The 14896-nt window shown below is 37.4% G+C and overlaps 1 protein-coding gene across 2 annotated transcripts; it reads left to right on the top strand.

Moving 5' to 3' along the window:
- The first annotated feature begins 159 nt into the window (after positions 1–159).
- Positions 160–13872, top strand: LOC755749 (OTU domain-containing protein 3). Of its 2 annotated transcripts, XR_004064338.1 has the most exons (10): positions 160–307; positions 1692–1968; positions 2685–2833; positions 3738–3850; positions 5555–5683; positions 6690–6839; positions 8478–8586; positions 10066–10232; positions 11024–13256; positions 13421–13872. XR_004064338.1 is itself a non-coding variant. In XM_001191596.4 (9 exons), exons 2-9 carry the CDS (start codon positions 1718–1720, stop codon positions 11192–11194), a joined length of 1239 nt encoding a protein of 412 aa, XP_001191596.2. In that variant the 5' UTR covers positions 160–307; positions 1692–1717; the 3' UTR covers positions 11195–13276. The 2 variants fall into 2 exon arrangements, 1 of the variants encoding a protein (XP_001191596.2); XM_001191596.4 differs by lacking the exon at positions 13421–13872 and having other exon boundaries at positions 11024–13276.
- Positions 13873–14896: the final 1024 nt, after the last annotated feature.

Here is a 14896-nt window from a genome sequence, read left to right as displayed (position 1 = left end):
CAAGTCTAAAGTTGCACTTCATTGACCTCATGTGTTCCCTCAAAGTATCAGTCCATGTTTGGGGCAATATGTCTCCTATGCCCCTATGGCTCCCCCTTCGGTTACCTGTACCGATTGGAAATCCCCAACTAATTTTCATTCTGTAAACAAACTATATTCAAGTATCAATGACGTCATAGCGATGGTGCAAGCTGGCCGAGAAGGAAGGAATACGAAATTGACAATGTCGATGTTTTAACGTTTTGAGATACATTCTGATTACAATTACAATCGGAATTCATTCGTTTCTAAATAAATATTATCTTAGGTAATGTATTATATGATTTTACTACAGTTTAAAAAACGTTTTCAGTGTGTTTTTGACGTGAAATGAGCGTGTAGTTGGTCCGTGCAAAAGACCATTAGTGAGCACCTAGTCCCATGTATGGAAAATTGTGTTCCTTATTTAGTACTGTCGTTTGTGTTTTAGAAATAGTTTTTCTCGTGAAAATATATGTCTTCATGAAACTAGATCAGTATTAAAAGGTAAAAAATAACTTTGCTATTTAGTGGTGAAGGAAACCACTCGTTCGTTTGCATGCATGCACTTATGACTGAGTATTAATTAGAGGGACCATTTAATTTTCAGCATTTCGGTAGCCAATTACTTTTTGGTCAAGTTGCCTTGGAGATTTTAGCGCTTCCCAGCTTTGATGATAGATTTCCGACTAAATATTTTCAAAGAATTGTTTTTTCTCTATCTTTAGTAAGTTGAATTTGATTGTAGTTTACTGCTATTTAGATGTCATTATAATGGTAGTTACTAGTGCTAATTTTGAGTGAGTTTTGGTGAGATTTGTACAGAGGTGTTTTGAGAGTTTTCGGAAACGATAAAGAGTGTCCTAATGCGACGCTTTCCAGGAACTGAGGCACTTAAGTAAAATTAACTTTTTCAAAGATGCAAATGATGATAATGAGAATGGCTTGAATTTGCTTCTTGTATAGCACCGTTGTCCTCTCCTGGGCGCACATGGGGCTTGCTTGAGAATGTCTCACAAATTCTACATTCTTTATAGGTTGTCAAATTGAGATACCGTTAGTTTATTTTTAACTTTCTATGTTAGCATTATTATTCTTGGGATGATGTTGTAGAAATGAATAGGTAAGTCTTTACAAAAAAATTGATACCCAAGTCTTACAATCATTTACTTTCTTGCCAACCAGTCCATGTTTGTTGCCTTAGGACCTTGAAAAACTGCTCATTGGCTATTCCATGCCATATCTGTGTCCCGTACATTTCATATAGGTCTACGTCATAAAAAAGGGAAGAATCTTTTGGGTACCGGTATATAATGATACTTTCTCATATTACTACCATTAGTGTTTATTGATAGTCATATCAAGAGAGTTCTCACTCATAGATGATGTATATGAACAAATGTCATAAATCATATGGACACATTGCACAGAATATTTTAATTTTCTTTATATTTTGTTAAAATGTCTCATACATGATACAAATTAAAATGAAACACATGTATTTAAAATATATCTTCATAATACAAAATGATGATAAATATAATATAAGTAGAAACCAAGAATATGGATAAAAAACCCAAAGAAATAAGACATTGCACTGAATTGCCATAATGTGAATCCTTGGCTAAGGGAATGCATTTCTGAGACTTTCTCTGTTTGTTTTTTTGCCACAGGGGTTTATAGTTTAAAGCCGTAGAGGATGGCCCGTTCTGCAGCTCAGAACCAGGAGCGCCAAGGCCAGCGCTCTGCTCAACAAGGGGGTCAATCCAAGCCCAGCAAAGGACAGCGTCAGGATGCAGCAGAACGGAAGAGGGACGAGCGAGCCATCAGGAATGCTTACAGGAAGACGAAAAAGGACGAATCGTACCTTGCAGACGATCAGAACTTTGCAAGCTTTGCCACCCAGCTGCAGAGTATGGGTCTTCAATTGAGAGATATTCCTGGTGATGGGTGAGTTTCAATGTCCATCAAAGTCTGGGTGAATCGTGTCCTTTCACATCTTCAAAATAAACAATAGTCCTCAAATATTTTGGTTAATAGTGCACTTTCATATCTTTAAGATGCACTTTGGCAAGTCCAAGATATTTCTCCCATATGTTACTGACATCATTAATTTTGTGTATACTTGATGATTCTATCAAGTTTACAGCCCTTCAAGATCAACTAACAAGAAAAGTGACACCTGCGATGTTGATTTTTCTTTATTTTTCATGATTCTTGTTAGATGTATTGAATGTGGGAGCTAAAAATGACAAAAATTTCAAGTACTTGCTCATAAAGTCTCAATTGATGAGTCATACATAATTGCTTTTGATTGATTATTTGACTAAGATCTAGGAATGATGTATAGGAGTGAGTTGTATACAAACACTTATTGGCATTGTAAGAAGTGGTCTAATGATTGCTCATGGCTAATGATTGCTAGAGCTCCTGTGAATAATGTGCTGACTGGGCTAGTCTCTTGAATCGTTAGTGAGCGGAGCAGCTGGAGGCACCGGGCCCCACCGGGCAAAGCTGAGGATTGAAATGGGTGATATAAATATTGCAAAATTGTTTACTTCACTTGCATTAAAGAGAGTTTTTGCTGAGCTAGCGCTATGAGCGTCCCTAGACGGTGTGTGCACTCTATAAGTTTACACTATTATTGTTATTATTATCCTTTTCAGAAACTGTTTATTCCGAGCTCTTGGGGACCAGTTGGAAGGCCACGGTCGCAACCACATGGCTCACCGGTTAGACGTTGTACAGTATATGAGAGATCACAAAGACAACTTTGAACCCTTTATGGAAGACGACGTACCATTTGAGAGACATTGTGAGTACTTACAAACATGTACATAACATGTACTGTATATAAGATTTCAGACTCAAGATTCAAGTTTTATTGTCTATATATATTACATTCTCTGTACCCAGTTACCCACATCTAATGTCAAACCTGGCCAGGCATGGTACATACACAAGGAACTGAAGTGCAATTACCTTGTATCGGCACCATTATCTCTATGAAATCTTGGTCCGCATAATATTGTATTTTTTGGCTACGGGTATTAGCTTATTGAAATATATCATACGTTCTTAGTAATAACTAGTCCAGAATCTACTCGGTCCTTTATGTTCCCTACATACTTTATTCAAGCCAACGAAGATGGCATTATCAACGAACTCATAATTATGCTCAACAGTCCAGTTATTTTTTCCCCGTCTTTTGCTTGCAGCAAGTAAGTGGGGCAGGTCGCATTGCTGGTGTTGTGGAGATCAAATTAAATAGGCCAAATTCTGGACTAAGTAATGACTTGACTTGATACATGTAGCTTAGGATCAATCTGTCATACTCTGTTCCCTTGACCATTGCCCAACCTAGCTAAGCCTGGTACCTCTGGCACTGTTATCTCCTGGAAATCAAGGTCCACACAACATTGCATTTTTGGCTACCGGTGTTAGATTATTGAAATATGCGTTCTTAGTAATGACTTGACTTGAAACATGTAGCTATCAATCTTTCATTCTTTGTTCCCTTGTCCAGTGTCCAACCTGGCTATAAGCCTGGTACCTATGGCACTGTTATCTCCTGGAAATCCGGGTCCGCACACTATTGTATTTTAGGCTATCGGTTTTAGATTACTATTGAAATATCATGCATTCTTAGTAATGACTTGACTTGATACATGTAGCTTAATATAATGGTCAATTTGTTCATACTCTGTTCCCTTGACCAGTGTCCAACCTGGCCAAGCCTGGTACCTATGCAGGAAATGACAGTATCGTGGCCTTTGCTCGCCTCCTGAAGGTCAATGTGGTCATTCATCAATTGAATCTTCCAGTATGGAGGGTAAGTAGCCTGATAATATTCCATTCTTATAGAAAATATCACATCATGATATTGAGGGTTCAGCGACACAAAGACGTAACTCCATTTTTTTCCAAAATGAGTATTTGATATCAAAATGTTCTTTGCTCGCCTCCTGAAGGTCAATGTGGTCATTCATCAATTGAATCTTCCAGTATGGAGGGTAAGTAGCCTGATAATATTCCATTCTTATAGAAAATATCACATCATGATATTGAGGGTTCAGCGACACAAAGACGTAACTCCATTTTTTTCCAAAATGAGTATTTGATATCAAAATGTTCAGAAAAATGTGGGCCTTCCAGGAAACAAAAAAGAGTTAACTCCACCCAACACCCCATTGAAGTCAATGGCTAGTGAAACATAGACTAAACTCCTTAAGGCCCAAGTGGTCAGTGACACATAAACCACTTTTGCTCAAAATGGCCAAAATGGAGTTACGTCTTTGTGTCACTAACGCCTCGATATATATAGTTCGACTGTGGACATAAAACAATTATCACTTGGGCTTTAGCTTTGGCATCTGTGCTCAGTGCATTCAAGAAATAAATCCTACCAAAATGCCCACTTACTACACCTGGGTTGAGTGTGGCAAGTGTAAATTAATGTCTTGCCAAAGGATGGTAGTGCTGTTGCAGGGAAACAAACCCCATATTTACAATGCGGCAACTTCTTCTTCTTTAGTTAAGTACAGACCGCCGTTGGCGTATTATCGTACTTGTGCTTGTCGAGTGCCCAGATGAATAGTGCAAGTAAAAATCTCCCTACAAGTTGATACTATGCGCGGCTAAAAAACAGAAGAGGCTCAACGAAGCCTCATTTGTTGTACCCCCTGATTGAAGATCACTAAGGAGGTGCTGTTGACTATACTTGGTGGGAGAGAGTTCCATAGTCTGATTGCATCAGGAAAGAATGTCTTTTGATACGTTTGGGTTCTGGCGTGGGGGACTTGGAACTTGTCTGGATTCCCACGTGTAGATGGCCCAGCGGTTGGAATGAGGTTTACGTCAGGAATGTCAATTAGTCTGTGGATTATGCAGTAGACGATACATACTCTCTGTTGTGCCCTTCTTTCCTGAAGTGTGGTCCACTGGAGTTGCTTTAGCATATCAGTTACGCTGCTTGTACGCCTAAAGTCTCTTAAGGCATCTTAAGGATGGTAGGAAGGTAGTGTTCTGTAAGACAAGTTTGTTTACCTGTGATACCTTTTATTTGGTATATTTTGATGGTTTTTTGTTCTTGTTTGTACATCATACATGTACATGTACATATGTAGCTCTTTATTCTTGAATAAGTTTGCAAAAAACTTATCACAAGCTTCAAGTTCATTAAAGACCCTATCCGATGAAAATACACCTTTATATCAATGGAAAGCTGAATGAATGTAGAACAAAAATGTAAATAATTAAAATATTTCGATAATGATATCATTGATTTTTTTATAAATTAACACTTTCTGGGAGAAATTTCAATTATTTAAAGATATTTGTGGCTTACACCTAGTAAATAAGATTGATCGATCGATCTGGAATTGAAAAACAAGTCAGAAATGATATTATTGATATATATATTTTTGATACGAGTCAGTACTTGTGAATCCTTCAACATGAAATAGTTTTACCATCGCACTCATAACCATTATAACCATGACATTTTTAATTTTTTTTTTTACTATTCTCCCTCCAGATTGTAGGTTCAGATAAGCCCTCATGCAAGGAACTTCATATATCCTACCATAATGGTGACCATTACTCTAGTGTAAGGAAGCTGGGTGACAACTCAGAGAAAGCTACCAACTTCAGGAACGGTGGCGAGGTAAAGTTACATTTCAATGATTTTGTCCGGTAGAACCAGCTATCGGAGTGATTTAATGAGGAGCAACGAGGGAACTTCAGATTATTTTCAAAAAACGTAGAGTGAAACTAATGGCTCGTTCACATAAGGTGCAAGAAATTGCAGCATTATTATTTTTTACCATGTACATTAATGAGAATACGCCCCAGGGAGTGGAGATGGTGCACATTGTAATATATTATTATTGTGTGTGAATGAATCCGATGACCGAGGTACTAATATCTGTTAAGCGCTTAGAGACGGTATTTCGTATTAAGCACTATATTAATCCAAATTAATATTGTATCATTTTTTTAAAAGACACAGTGGTTTCACCACCTTTTCTGTGGATGAGCCTTATTACAAAATTTTACAGGTACATGTAACACCAATTATTATTGAGAATTTGATGTTTGTATTGACCCAGTCATGTTATATTTACTAGTAATTAACCTATTGAATACTCATCCTGATAGCCAGGGATTCTTTGTGTCTCTGTCTCTAGATCGCTTCATCTCCGATGATCCGATATACCTGGCGATAATTTCTCCTTGTTTTATTTCATTAAAAGCATTGGGTTAGGGTTAAGGTTGCAATCGGGCTTAGGTTAGGTTTAGATAAAGTCTTAGGTCCAGGGTTGAGGTAAGGAATTTGGTCAGTGTAGGAAACTGTTGTGGAGCAATTGTTGCTGGAGCAACAGTTGATGGTTGATTATTCTTTTACCTGTCTTCTAAGGAAGCATGTATATGTTTGTAAGTGAGCAACCAGGGGACCGGCGGCTTTAAGTCCTCTCCAAGGGACTTGGTATTGAGGATTAATGCCTTATCAAAGGACACAAGCGCATCGAGTTGGTTTTGAACTGCTCAGTTATGAGAACACTGCTCTACCACTGAGCCATCGCGTAAAGTGTGTCTCTCTCTCTCTCTTTCTGTATGACTCCTCCACTGTCTGTCCGTCTCTTACAGTACGTCTCTTTTTTCCTTTACAGTCATCTAGTTCAGACATTAAAACCAAGCCTAAGGCCAGGACAAAGTCCAAAGTGAGCGATGAGATCGATGCACCGTACACCAATGGAACAGTAGAAGAAGATGGTCTCATCGACGTAGAATTACATATAATGGTCGAGACAGGCTGTGAGGTAAGTCAGAAAGTGAACTACAAAGTATGTTGGTACTCTTCAGAATATGCTGTGGTTATAAAAAGGGGGGTGTTTCACAAAGACTAAGATCAGGCCTGATAATTAACTGATTTAAATCAGTTTCCTTACTCAAAAGGGGCGAATGTTGTTAGGTGCCAGGCTGTGAGGTAAGTCAGAGAGTGAACTACAAAGCATGTAGATACTCTTTCAGAATATGCTGTGTTTATAAACAGGGGTGTTTCACAAAGACCAAGATCAGGCCTGATATTTAACTGATTTAAAACGGTTTCCTTACTCAAAAGGGGCGAATGTTGTTAGGTGCTATTTCCCCCCCCCCCCCGAATCCTCTTTTTTTTTTTACTCAAGGGGGGCGTGGTTGAGGAGGAACCCCCCTCCCCCTTTTTTTTTTAGTGCTCACTATCCCCCCTGTAAGATCGATTTTTAGTTGGACTCAACTATGACATGCTGTTCATGCCACTGTGAGGGACCAATGCCAGTAAATGGTGAAAACAAACAGTGGCATGAACGGCCTGCCATAGTTAAGTCCAACTTAAAGTCGATCTTAGTCTTTGTGAAACACTTATTTGAATTAGCTGGTGATAGGGGCAGTTGTCCTGCAATCATTTAATCCATTGCCGACTGGAACTGGGTGGCCCCTGCATTAAGCCTATGGCAATAAGGGAATTCAGTAATCAGCGGGTTAAAGACCGTGTGCAACCATGTCAAGAGAGACAATAAAACATAGAAATTCAGTATGACCTTGTTTATCTTCTGGATAAATTAAAATTATCAAATACTTAACAGGAAAAACGCCTGATAGAGATTTGACAGGAGCTAGAAAATATGGCGGAGAGAAACGAAAGTTGTTGATAGAATGGCCTTCTTAGATGTGATCGCACCACACCACATATTGCTACCGGTAGTTGCGACAATTCATACAAATTTGACATTGGTATTGTCAGTTTTTCAGGACAAACCCAAGGCATTTTAGTCTTGTATATTACCAAAGATTTTTATATACCCAGAGCATTGGTCACACCAAATATCAAGGAAAAATCACATACTTTCATGATGGGTAATTATCTTCATTATTCCAGTTGATTTGTAATGTATGAGATAAAAATTACCAGAGCTGCCAACTAGTACGATGTTTAAAAGTAAATACGACAGTACCATTTTTTCCTCAATAAAACATAATTTTCAACAAAAAAATAATAATAATAAAGATTTTCCGAAATATTTGTATGTACTTGTGTAGTTTTGTTGGTGGCCATTTTGAATGGCAAATTGCACATCCTTTCTTGTAAAGTATCCTACAAGCATCTCACATCAGCAATTTGGGGATTATCATTGGTTCATTGAACGATCCGAACTCTTGCATATTCAACACAATGTTTGTAAAATGTACTCATGCATAATTCTTCAGTGTCGACGAACACAGTCTAACAAAAAGAATGTACTTATCGATCAAAAATAGGATTTTAATTATGAAAATAGAATTTTTGGGGAAAAAGAACAGTTTTTTTTTGTGGAAAAGAATAGGATTTTTGTTCAGTTGGGATTGGCAGCTCAGGTTCACACGCTCTTTGTTATTTTATCAACTAAGCTCAGAAACTGTTTATGTTTATTGCTTTACAGGATGTGCAATTAATACGAGAGACTTTCATGGACAATGAATGCAACGTGGATGCAACTATAGGAGTGTTACTTCAAGTCACCAACGCTGACTGTGATACATTTTCTCATGGTATGAATGCGCATTTTGTGTTACGATTGTGTATCACATTGCATGATTAATTTTTATACGGGTAAACCAGAAACATATGTGAATCGTGGAAAACGGCATTTCGTGTGAGAAATTGTTGTGAAAATTGCAAAAAGATATAACATGAGTCATGTCTATGAATTATGTTTGGCATGAAACTTTTGTGACACTTAACCTCTCGTGATGTTCGGTCAAAAGTCTCGTTTTACGGTTATTGCTCTGCAGTGTATATTGATATCACAAAGTATCATTGTCCAAGATTGTTTAGTAAGATCCTTTGTCATAAATTGTATGATCTTACATTACATGTCGCTGGAGGAAAGACATGTTTTTTGTTAAAGCATGGGAGAGTGTAGTGTAGAACAAGAAAGAAACGAAGAATAAAGACCAACCGGAACCACATATGTAGAAAGACCACCTATTTGTGTCTCATGAACATTGTCTCTCATTGAAACCTTAGGTTAAAGATAAACTTGAGTTCTGGTAAAAAAAAAAAGAAAATGAATTCTCACAGAATCTAACAAAACTTACACTGAATGTACAAGATTACAAATAAATGTCATTTGCCAAACATTTTTGGTAGAAATGTATACTGGCTGGGTAATGAGCATAGCAAGATAAGGAATTCAAGGCAAGTAGCCCGACACCATTTGTGTAGTCCCATAAACATCCTTCTGTGTACAGTGCTTGTTACTTTACCAAGACTGGGCAAAATTTATTATGATTTTGATGACTCCAGAACCTTGCAGTACACACCAATACTGACATGATCAACGTTTTCTGATCCATTCCACACCTTTTCTTTCACAATGCAATCGCATGACCAGAACTCACAGGGAATAATTTTCCTGGTATCGCATCGCAATTTGCTATGCATTTTTGCAAGACTGCTATACAAAATATCTTTTGTGTAGCAGTTTTCTTCCATAGAAATGTACAGAATTTCATTTGAAATATTTATCCATCAGCTGAAATTGCTAATCAAAAAATTTAAGGAAAATTATTCCCTGACTCAACTTTATCTTTAATAAGGACCAGCAAATAAGGGCTGACTGCTTTGTACTTCTGCTTTTCTTGTTTCCTTCAGGTAGTTGTTATCAATAGGTTTGACTTGATGATATTGCTTATCAAGCAATCTGCTTATAATGACAGTCCTTCTTCCGCAAATAATTTTATAATGTTTTATAATGTTTGAGGAAATATAGTATTTATGACAGTTTATCATTTCGTTTTTGAAAATAGCAATTTATATATATATATATATGTATTTGCTTATTCATGATTCCTTGTCAGAAAAATACTTATTGTACTTTATATTATTATTGTTATTGAAAAACTCTATGCTTACATGAATGCAGAAGGAAAATAAAATAACATAAAATCAAATATTCTGCCCACACATCTTAGGGAAGGAAAAAAAAAGATCAAACTTTTTCTTATCCTAAAATGTCCACCATTCAGATAAAAACTCTATAAAATCAGGAGAGCGATCACCTCAGGGTGCTGCCGGCATCTGGTCTACAGACGGCTCCGGAACTAGATTATTTGGTGTACCTGAAGACAGTGATAGTAGTAGTAGCAGCAAGACACAGCCAAATAGGACTCCCGGGGGGAAAGCCAAGAATCAGGTAAGATCACCGGCCAGGAAACCACCTCTGGGCAATCTGGGAGGTGTTTCACAAAGATCTTAAGTTGAACTTATCTCTAAGTTGGACTTAACAATTATGGAAAGCCGTAAGCAGCTTTGAAAATATTTTGTAAAAGTTGTTTTAAAAGGCATAAATGTTGATTCAAGGCTGTTCTTGATGTGGAATTTATGAAAAGTCTAAACTACTACTAATTTTTGCTTTTGATTATTTAAGGCTACAAATGGCTCTCCATAATGTTTAAGTCCAACTTAGAATTAAGTTCGACTTGAGATCTTTGTGAAACACCTCCCTGCATAACCATTTCAAAAGAGCTCTCATTGTAAAGGGAAATAAATAAGTAGCTTTTCTAAAGATATCAAACGACATGATCCACTAGATGAACATATTTTCCATCCATCTCCAATCTTGATCTTCTTTTTGGCAGGGTTATGTATATATTTATAACCTGGATTTTACGCTAAATTGGGTTATATAGGCCTGGGCCCCGTCTTACAAATAGTTGCGATTGATCCAATTCAATTGCAAGTCCTCTAATCAATCACAATTTAGCAATATCCTATCTCTTATGTACATAGTTGCGATTGATATAAACTCTTTGTAATACAGGGCCCAGGTCTGTTATATTTTCAGTTTCCATTCTACCAGGTTTCATCATCTCAATACCTTTTTTTCTTCTTCATATCAAAATTACACTTCAATGTACTTCAGTGTTCTTTCGTAAATAATGACTAACATGTAAGAGCTCCTTTTACTCCTTGTTATTTGTACAGAGTACCAGGCAGCAGAAAGCCCAGAAGCGGCTCGAGAAGAAGCAGAGACAGGCGGAGAGACATCGACAGAGGATACAGGGCGAAAATTGCCATAGCAACACGACAACCAGCAGTGACGAGGAAAGCAGCAGTGTTGTGCTCGTCGGCCAGATGGGAGCGCTCTCAATATGACGACACCAGATGCACTAGTTATGTTACGAAAATAGACACTTCAGGGATTCAATATAGTATCTGAGTTTTCATTTCATTCTGTCTGTGACGACCGCGCTTTGATGAACATTGCTAGCTGAGAATGATAGTTTGTTATATAATTTTATGAGCGAGTACAAGCAGCTCTTTTGTTTAGATATTCAATGCAAGAGATGAATCAACCGAGGAACTAATTTTGCATTTAGCACACCAGAAGCTAGCTTATGATGATAGTATATTACATAATTTTATGAGCGAGTACAAGCAGCTCTTTTGTGTTTGGAGATTCAATGCAAGAGATGATTCAACCGAGGAACTAATTTTGCATTTAACACACTAGAAGCTAGCTCATGATGATAGTATGTTACATAATTTTATGAGCGAGTACAAGCAGCTCTTTGGTTTAGAGATTCAATGCAACGGATGAATCAACCGAGGAACTAATTTTGCATTTAACACACTAGAAGCTAGCTCATGATGATAGTTTGTTTTATATTTTTATGAGCGAGTACAAGCAGCTCTTTTGCGTTTGGAGATTCAATGCAACGGATGAATCAACTGAGGAACTAATTTTGCATTTTGCAAGTTTTTTAGGTTCATATCCCTGTATTAAAGAGAATGAAAATACAATGTAATAAAATTCTGAATCTCTATCCAATGGGCGATTCAGTGTAATGTTTCCAGTTCGACATATCGTCGGCCGGCTGGCAGAAGGGCGTTAGCGCGCAAGCAACTCAAAAACTACTTTTCGAATTATTCGCATTTAAAGATTTGTTTTATACTTAAACTGCTTTCCATCCCAAAAATTGGTTTAAAACTTAAAAGACTAATAGAAATGTTATAGTAGAACATGGCCACAAGTTTTGTCGGAAATAAGTCTGTTTTATAAAAGTTTGAGGCGATTAAGTGCTAACGCCCTTCTGCTTAACGCTTCATTTTTTACCTGAAATTTGAGCTAACGCCCCTCTGCCAGCAAGGCGACGATATGTCCATTGTCCCCATAATTCGTCAATAAAGAAAGAATCTCTTGATATTGCAATTGAACATTGCTGCTTTCTGATATCACTACAGTTACACTTTATCAAGAGATTTTTCATTCATGGATGAAATTTCATGTGATGATTTTGAGAGGGATACATATAATAAGGGATAAAGAATATTCTTTAATTTAATTTTTCAACCGTACTCTTACTGAAAAACATCCAAGTAGGACGTCTTGTAAGTTTTGAATTTTTTTTTTTATTTCAACTGTTGTTTGATCCTGTATATCAGTCTTACTACCGGTACTAGAATCACACAAATTGTGGTATCTTATCTACAAAGCATTAACGAATGCCAAGAAAATTAGTCATGTTGTACATGAATTGAAGCAGAAACAGTTGAATTTGTTCTTTTTGTTCCCTTCATGGACAGTCGTATTAAAGCTTTTGTCCAAATAAACATTATACTGTGAGCATTAGTAAGCATTGTGCCCCCAATTACTTTTGTAAAGCAAAGAGTGTTAGAATCCACTAATGATTTAAAAAGAATTCCATTTTAGTTATTTGATTCATTTCAAAGTCTTATATTTATATTTTCCTCCTTTATCTTGCCCTTCTTATCCTGTGGATACCGATTCTTATTTTTATAAAGTGCTTAGAATTCAAAGGAAATACTACCGTACATGTTCAAGTATATGCTGGGGCGAATATATGTAAGCATACTTTCTTTAGACCTAGGATACTTTATATTTTTTTGAAGTCTTTTGGATTAGAATTATTATAGGATGTATGGGATGCCTAGTGACTCCAGCACACAGGCATGGTTTTGAACCTTAGACCTCGGTATTCCTAGACCATAGCTTTAACCACTAAGCCATGACACTTCAGTATGCTGCTGTGAGTTCATAATGATGTTCACTGTTTGTTCATTCTTACCAGATATTATAGGGCCCTGTGACACAAAGGTTTGCAATCGATAGATGAATTAACCACATTTGGAATATATTCTGCATACATTACTTGTTGCTATATCTGGCAAGCTCAGGCTGTTACAAACAAACTATGTTTAAAAACTATGCATAAAGCCTCGGTCACAAATGCCATTACGAACTGCTACGAACGCCGTACGAACGATTTTCAGACAATGGAAATTCGGAAATATAATGGAAAAACAGGGAGATTCGTACGAAATTATCGTTCGTACGAACCTTTGTGACCGTAGCATAAGATTTAAATATGTTAGTGAACCGGACTAGTGCAAAATGACGATGGCCAATCAAGATCATTGTTGCATGTATATCATATGTATTGTTAACAAGGTCGACTATTTACCAATCAGAATCAATATTTCATATTTACAATTGATCGCAAACCTTTGTGTCATGCCCCCCCCCCCTCCCCCCAGATTGTACGGAGACTTCATTTGACTTCAGAGTATAACATGTGTACTTTCCTTTTTATATCGGTGAATTTTGTTGTTTTTATATCTATATGGCAATGTTTAAGTGAATTATCCTCTATAGTCTGTACTTAAAAAATGCAAACATAATTTGTTTAACTCGTTAGTCGTTACTATCAAATAGCTTGCTAGTCTTCTTTAGAAGTGATATCTTTAATGGCTTAAAGGTTGAAATGGAGAAAAAAATACTGCTGTGTCACATATTTTGCACTTGAAATTGAAATCATGTTGGAAGGTGACGGTATCTTTGCAGAAATGTTACTTTTGTAAATAGTAGAATATTATTGTACATGTCTACTATAAAACTAAATATAATATATAAAATACTTCAAGGTTTGTGGCATTATTTGTTTTGTATCTTCTATCAATTGTTCCTTTCTATCTGTGTATTTTTTAAAATACATAGGGTATACAGTATATATACACAGTCTTACCTGCTTTTAGTGACCACCTGTCTACAAAGACCACATTTTTTGTTTCCCTTGAAAATGGTTTTTCATTGAAACATGTACTAAACGAACCTGTCTACAAAGACCACCTGCCTACAAATACTACTTTTTGTGTTTCCCTTGGGCAGTCGCTATGGACAGGTTTGACTTAATAGAAATCCCAAAAGGGACAACGCTAATGCCTAGGTCACATATAAACCGGGCCCTGTACGATTTTCCCTACCTGACGACTTGCCGTGGATTTAGAGACCGTACAGGAACCATCCGATTTTCATTTCTACGGCATGTGTGGTCACATATTCTGCTGCGCTCGGGAGGTGCCCTGAGAAAATTGGTCGAGTGAAATCCAAGGCGTCCGTAAGGGTGCCGGCAGGGTGCCGGCCGAGTACCGGCCAGTAACCCTACGGGCTCCGTCCGATGACCAGGTGTACCAATGGCTCCGAGGTGCCCTGCCGGGGCCTGGCCGGGGTCCTCAAGGCGCCTGGCCAGGTGCCGTGTGGTGCACTGAACTACAGAGTGAGTCAGAAAAATGTCCCACTTTTGAAAAGTTGTATTGTTTGAAGTATGAATATTAAATCATGGGTTTCATGATATATCTTGATAGAGTTATCCTCCCAGTACATTTAGGTACCATTTGAATCTATGCATGCATCACTGAATATCAGACAATCTTTACAAGACTGCCAGATCTCTCTTGCGCCAAGTTACTGGATGAGGAATAAAACAGTGCATTGAACAAAGACAGTCAGACACGCGCACACGCACACACACCCACACATACCCACACACACACACG

Source organism: Strongylocentrotus purpuratus, unplaced genomic scaffold, assembly GCF_000002235.5.
Source record: "Strongylocentrotus purpuratus isolate Spur 01 unplaced genomic scaffold, Spur_5.0 spur5_scaffold_16, whole genome shotgun sequence".
NCBI lineage: Eukaryota > Metazoa > Echinodermata > Echinoidea > Camarodonta > Strongylocentrotidae > Strongylocentrotus > Strongylocentrotus purpuratus.
Note: the sequence above shows the minus strand (reverse complement) of the source record. Positions and strands in the feature narration are given on the sequence as shown.

Coding starts and splice junctions, on each gene's coding strand:
- LOC755749 (XM_001191596.4), top strand. CDS start 1,718: ATGGCCCGTTCTGCAGCTCAGAACCAGGAGCGCCAAGGCCAGCGCTCT. Junction 3,851..5,554: donor TGAATCTTCCAGTATGGAGG/GTAAGTAGCCTG, acceptor TTCTCCCTCCAG/ATTGTAGGTTCAGATAAGCC. Junction 10,233..11,023: donor GGGGGAAAGCCAAGAATCAG/GTAAGATCACCG, acceptor TTATTTGTACAG/AGTACCAGGCAGCAGAAAGC.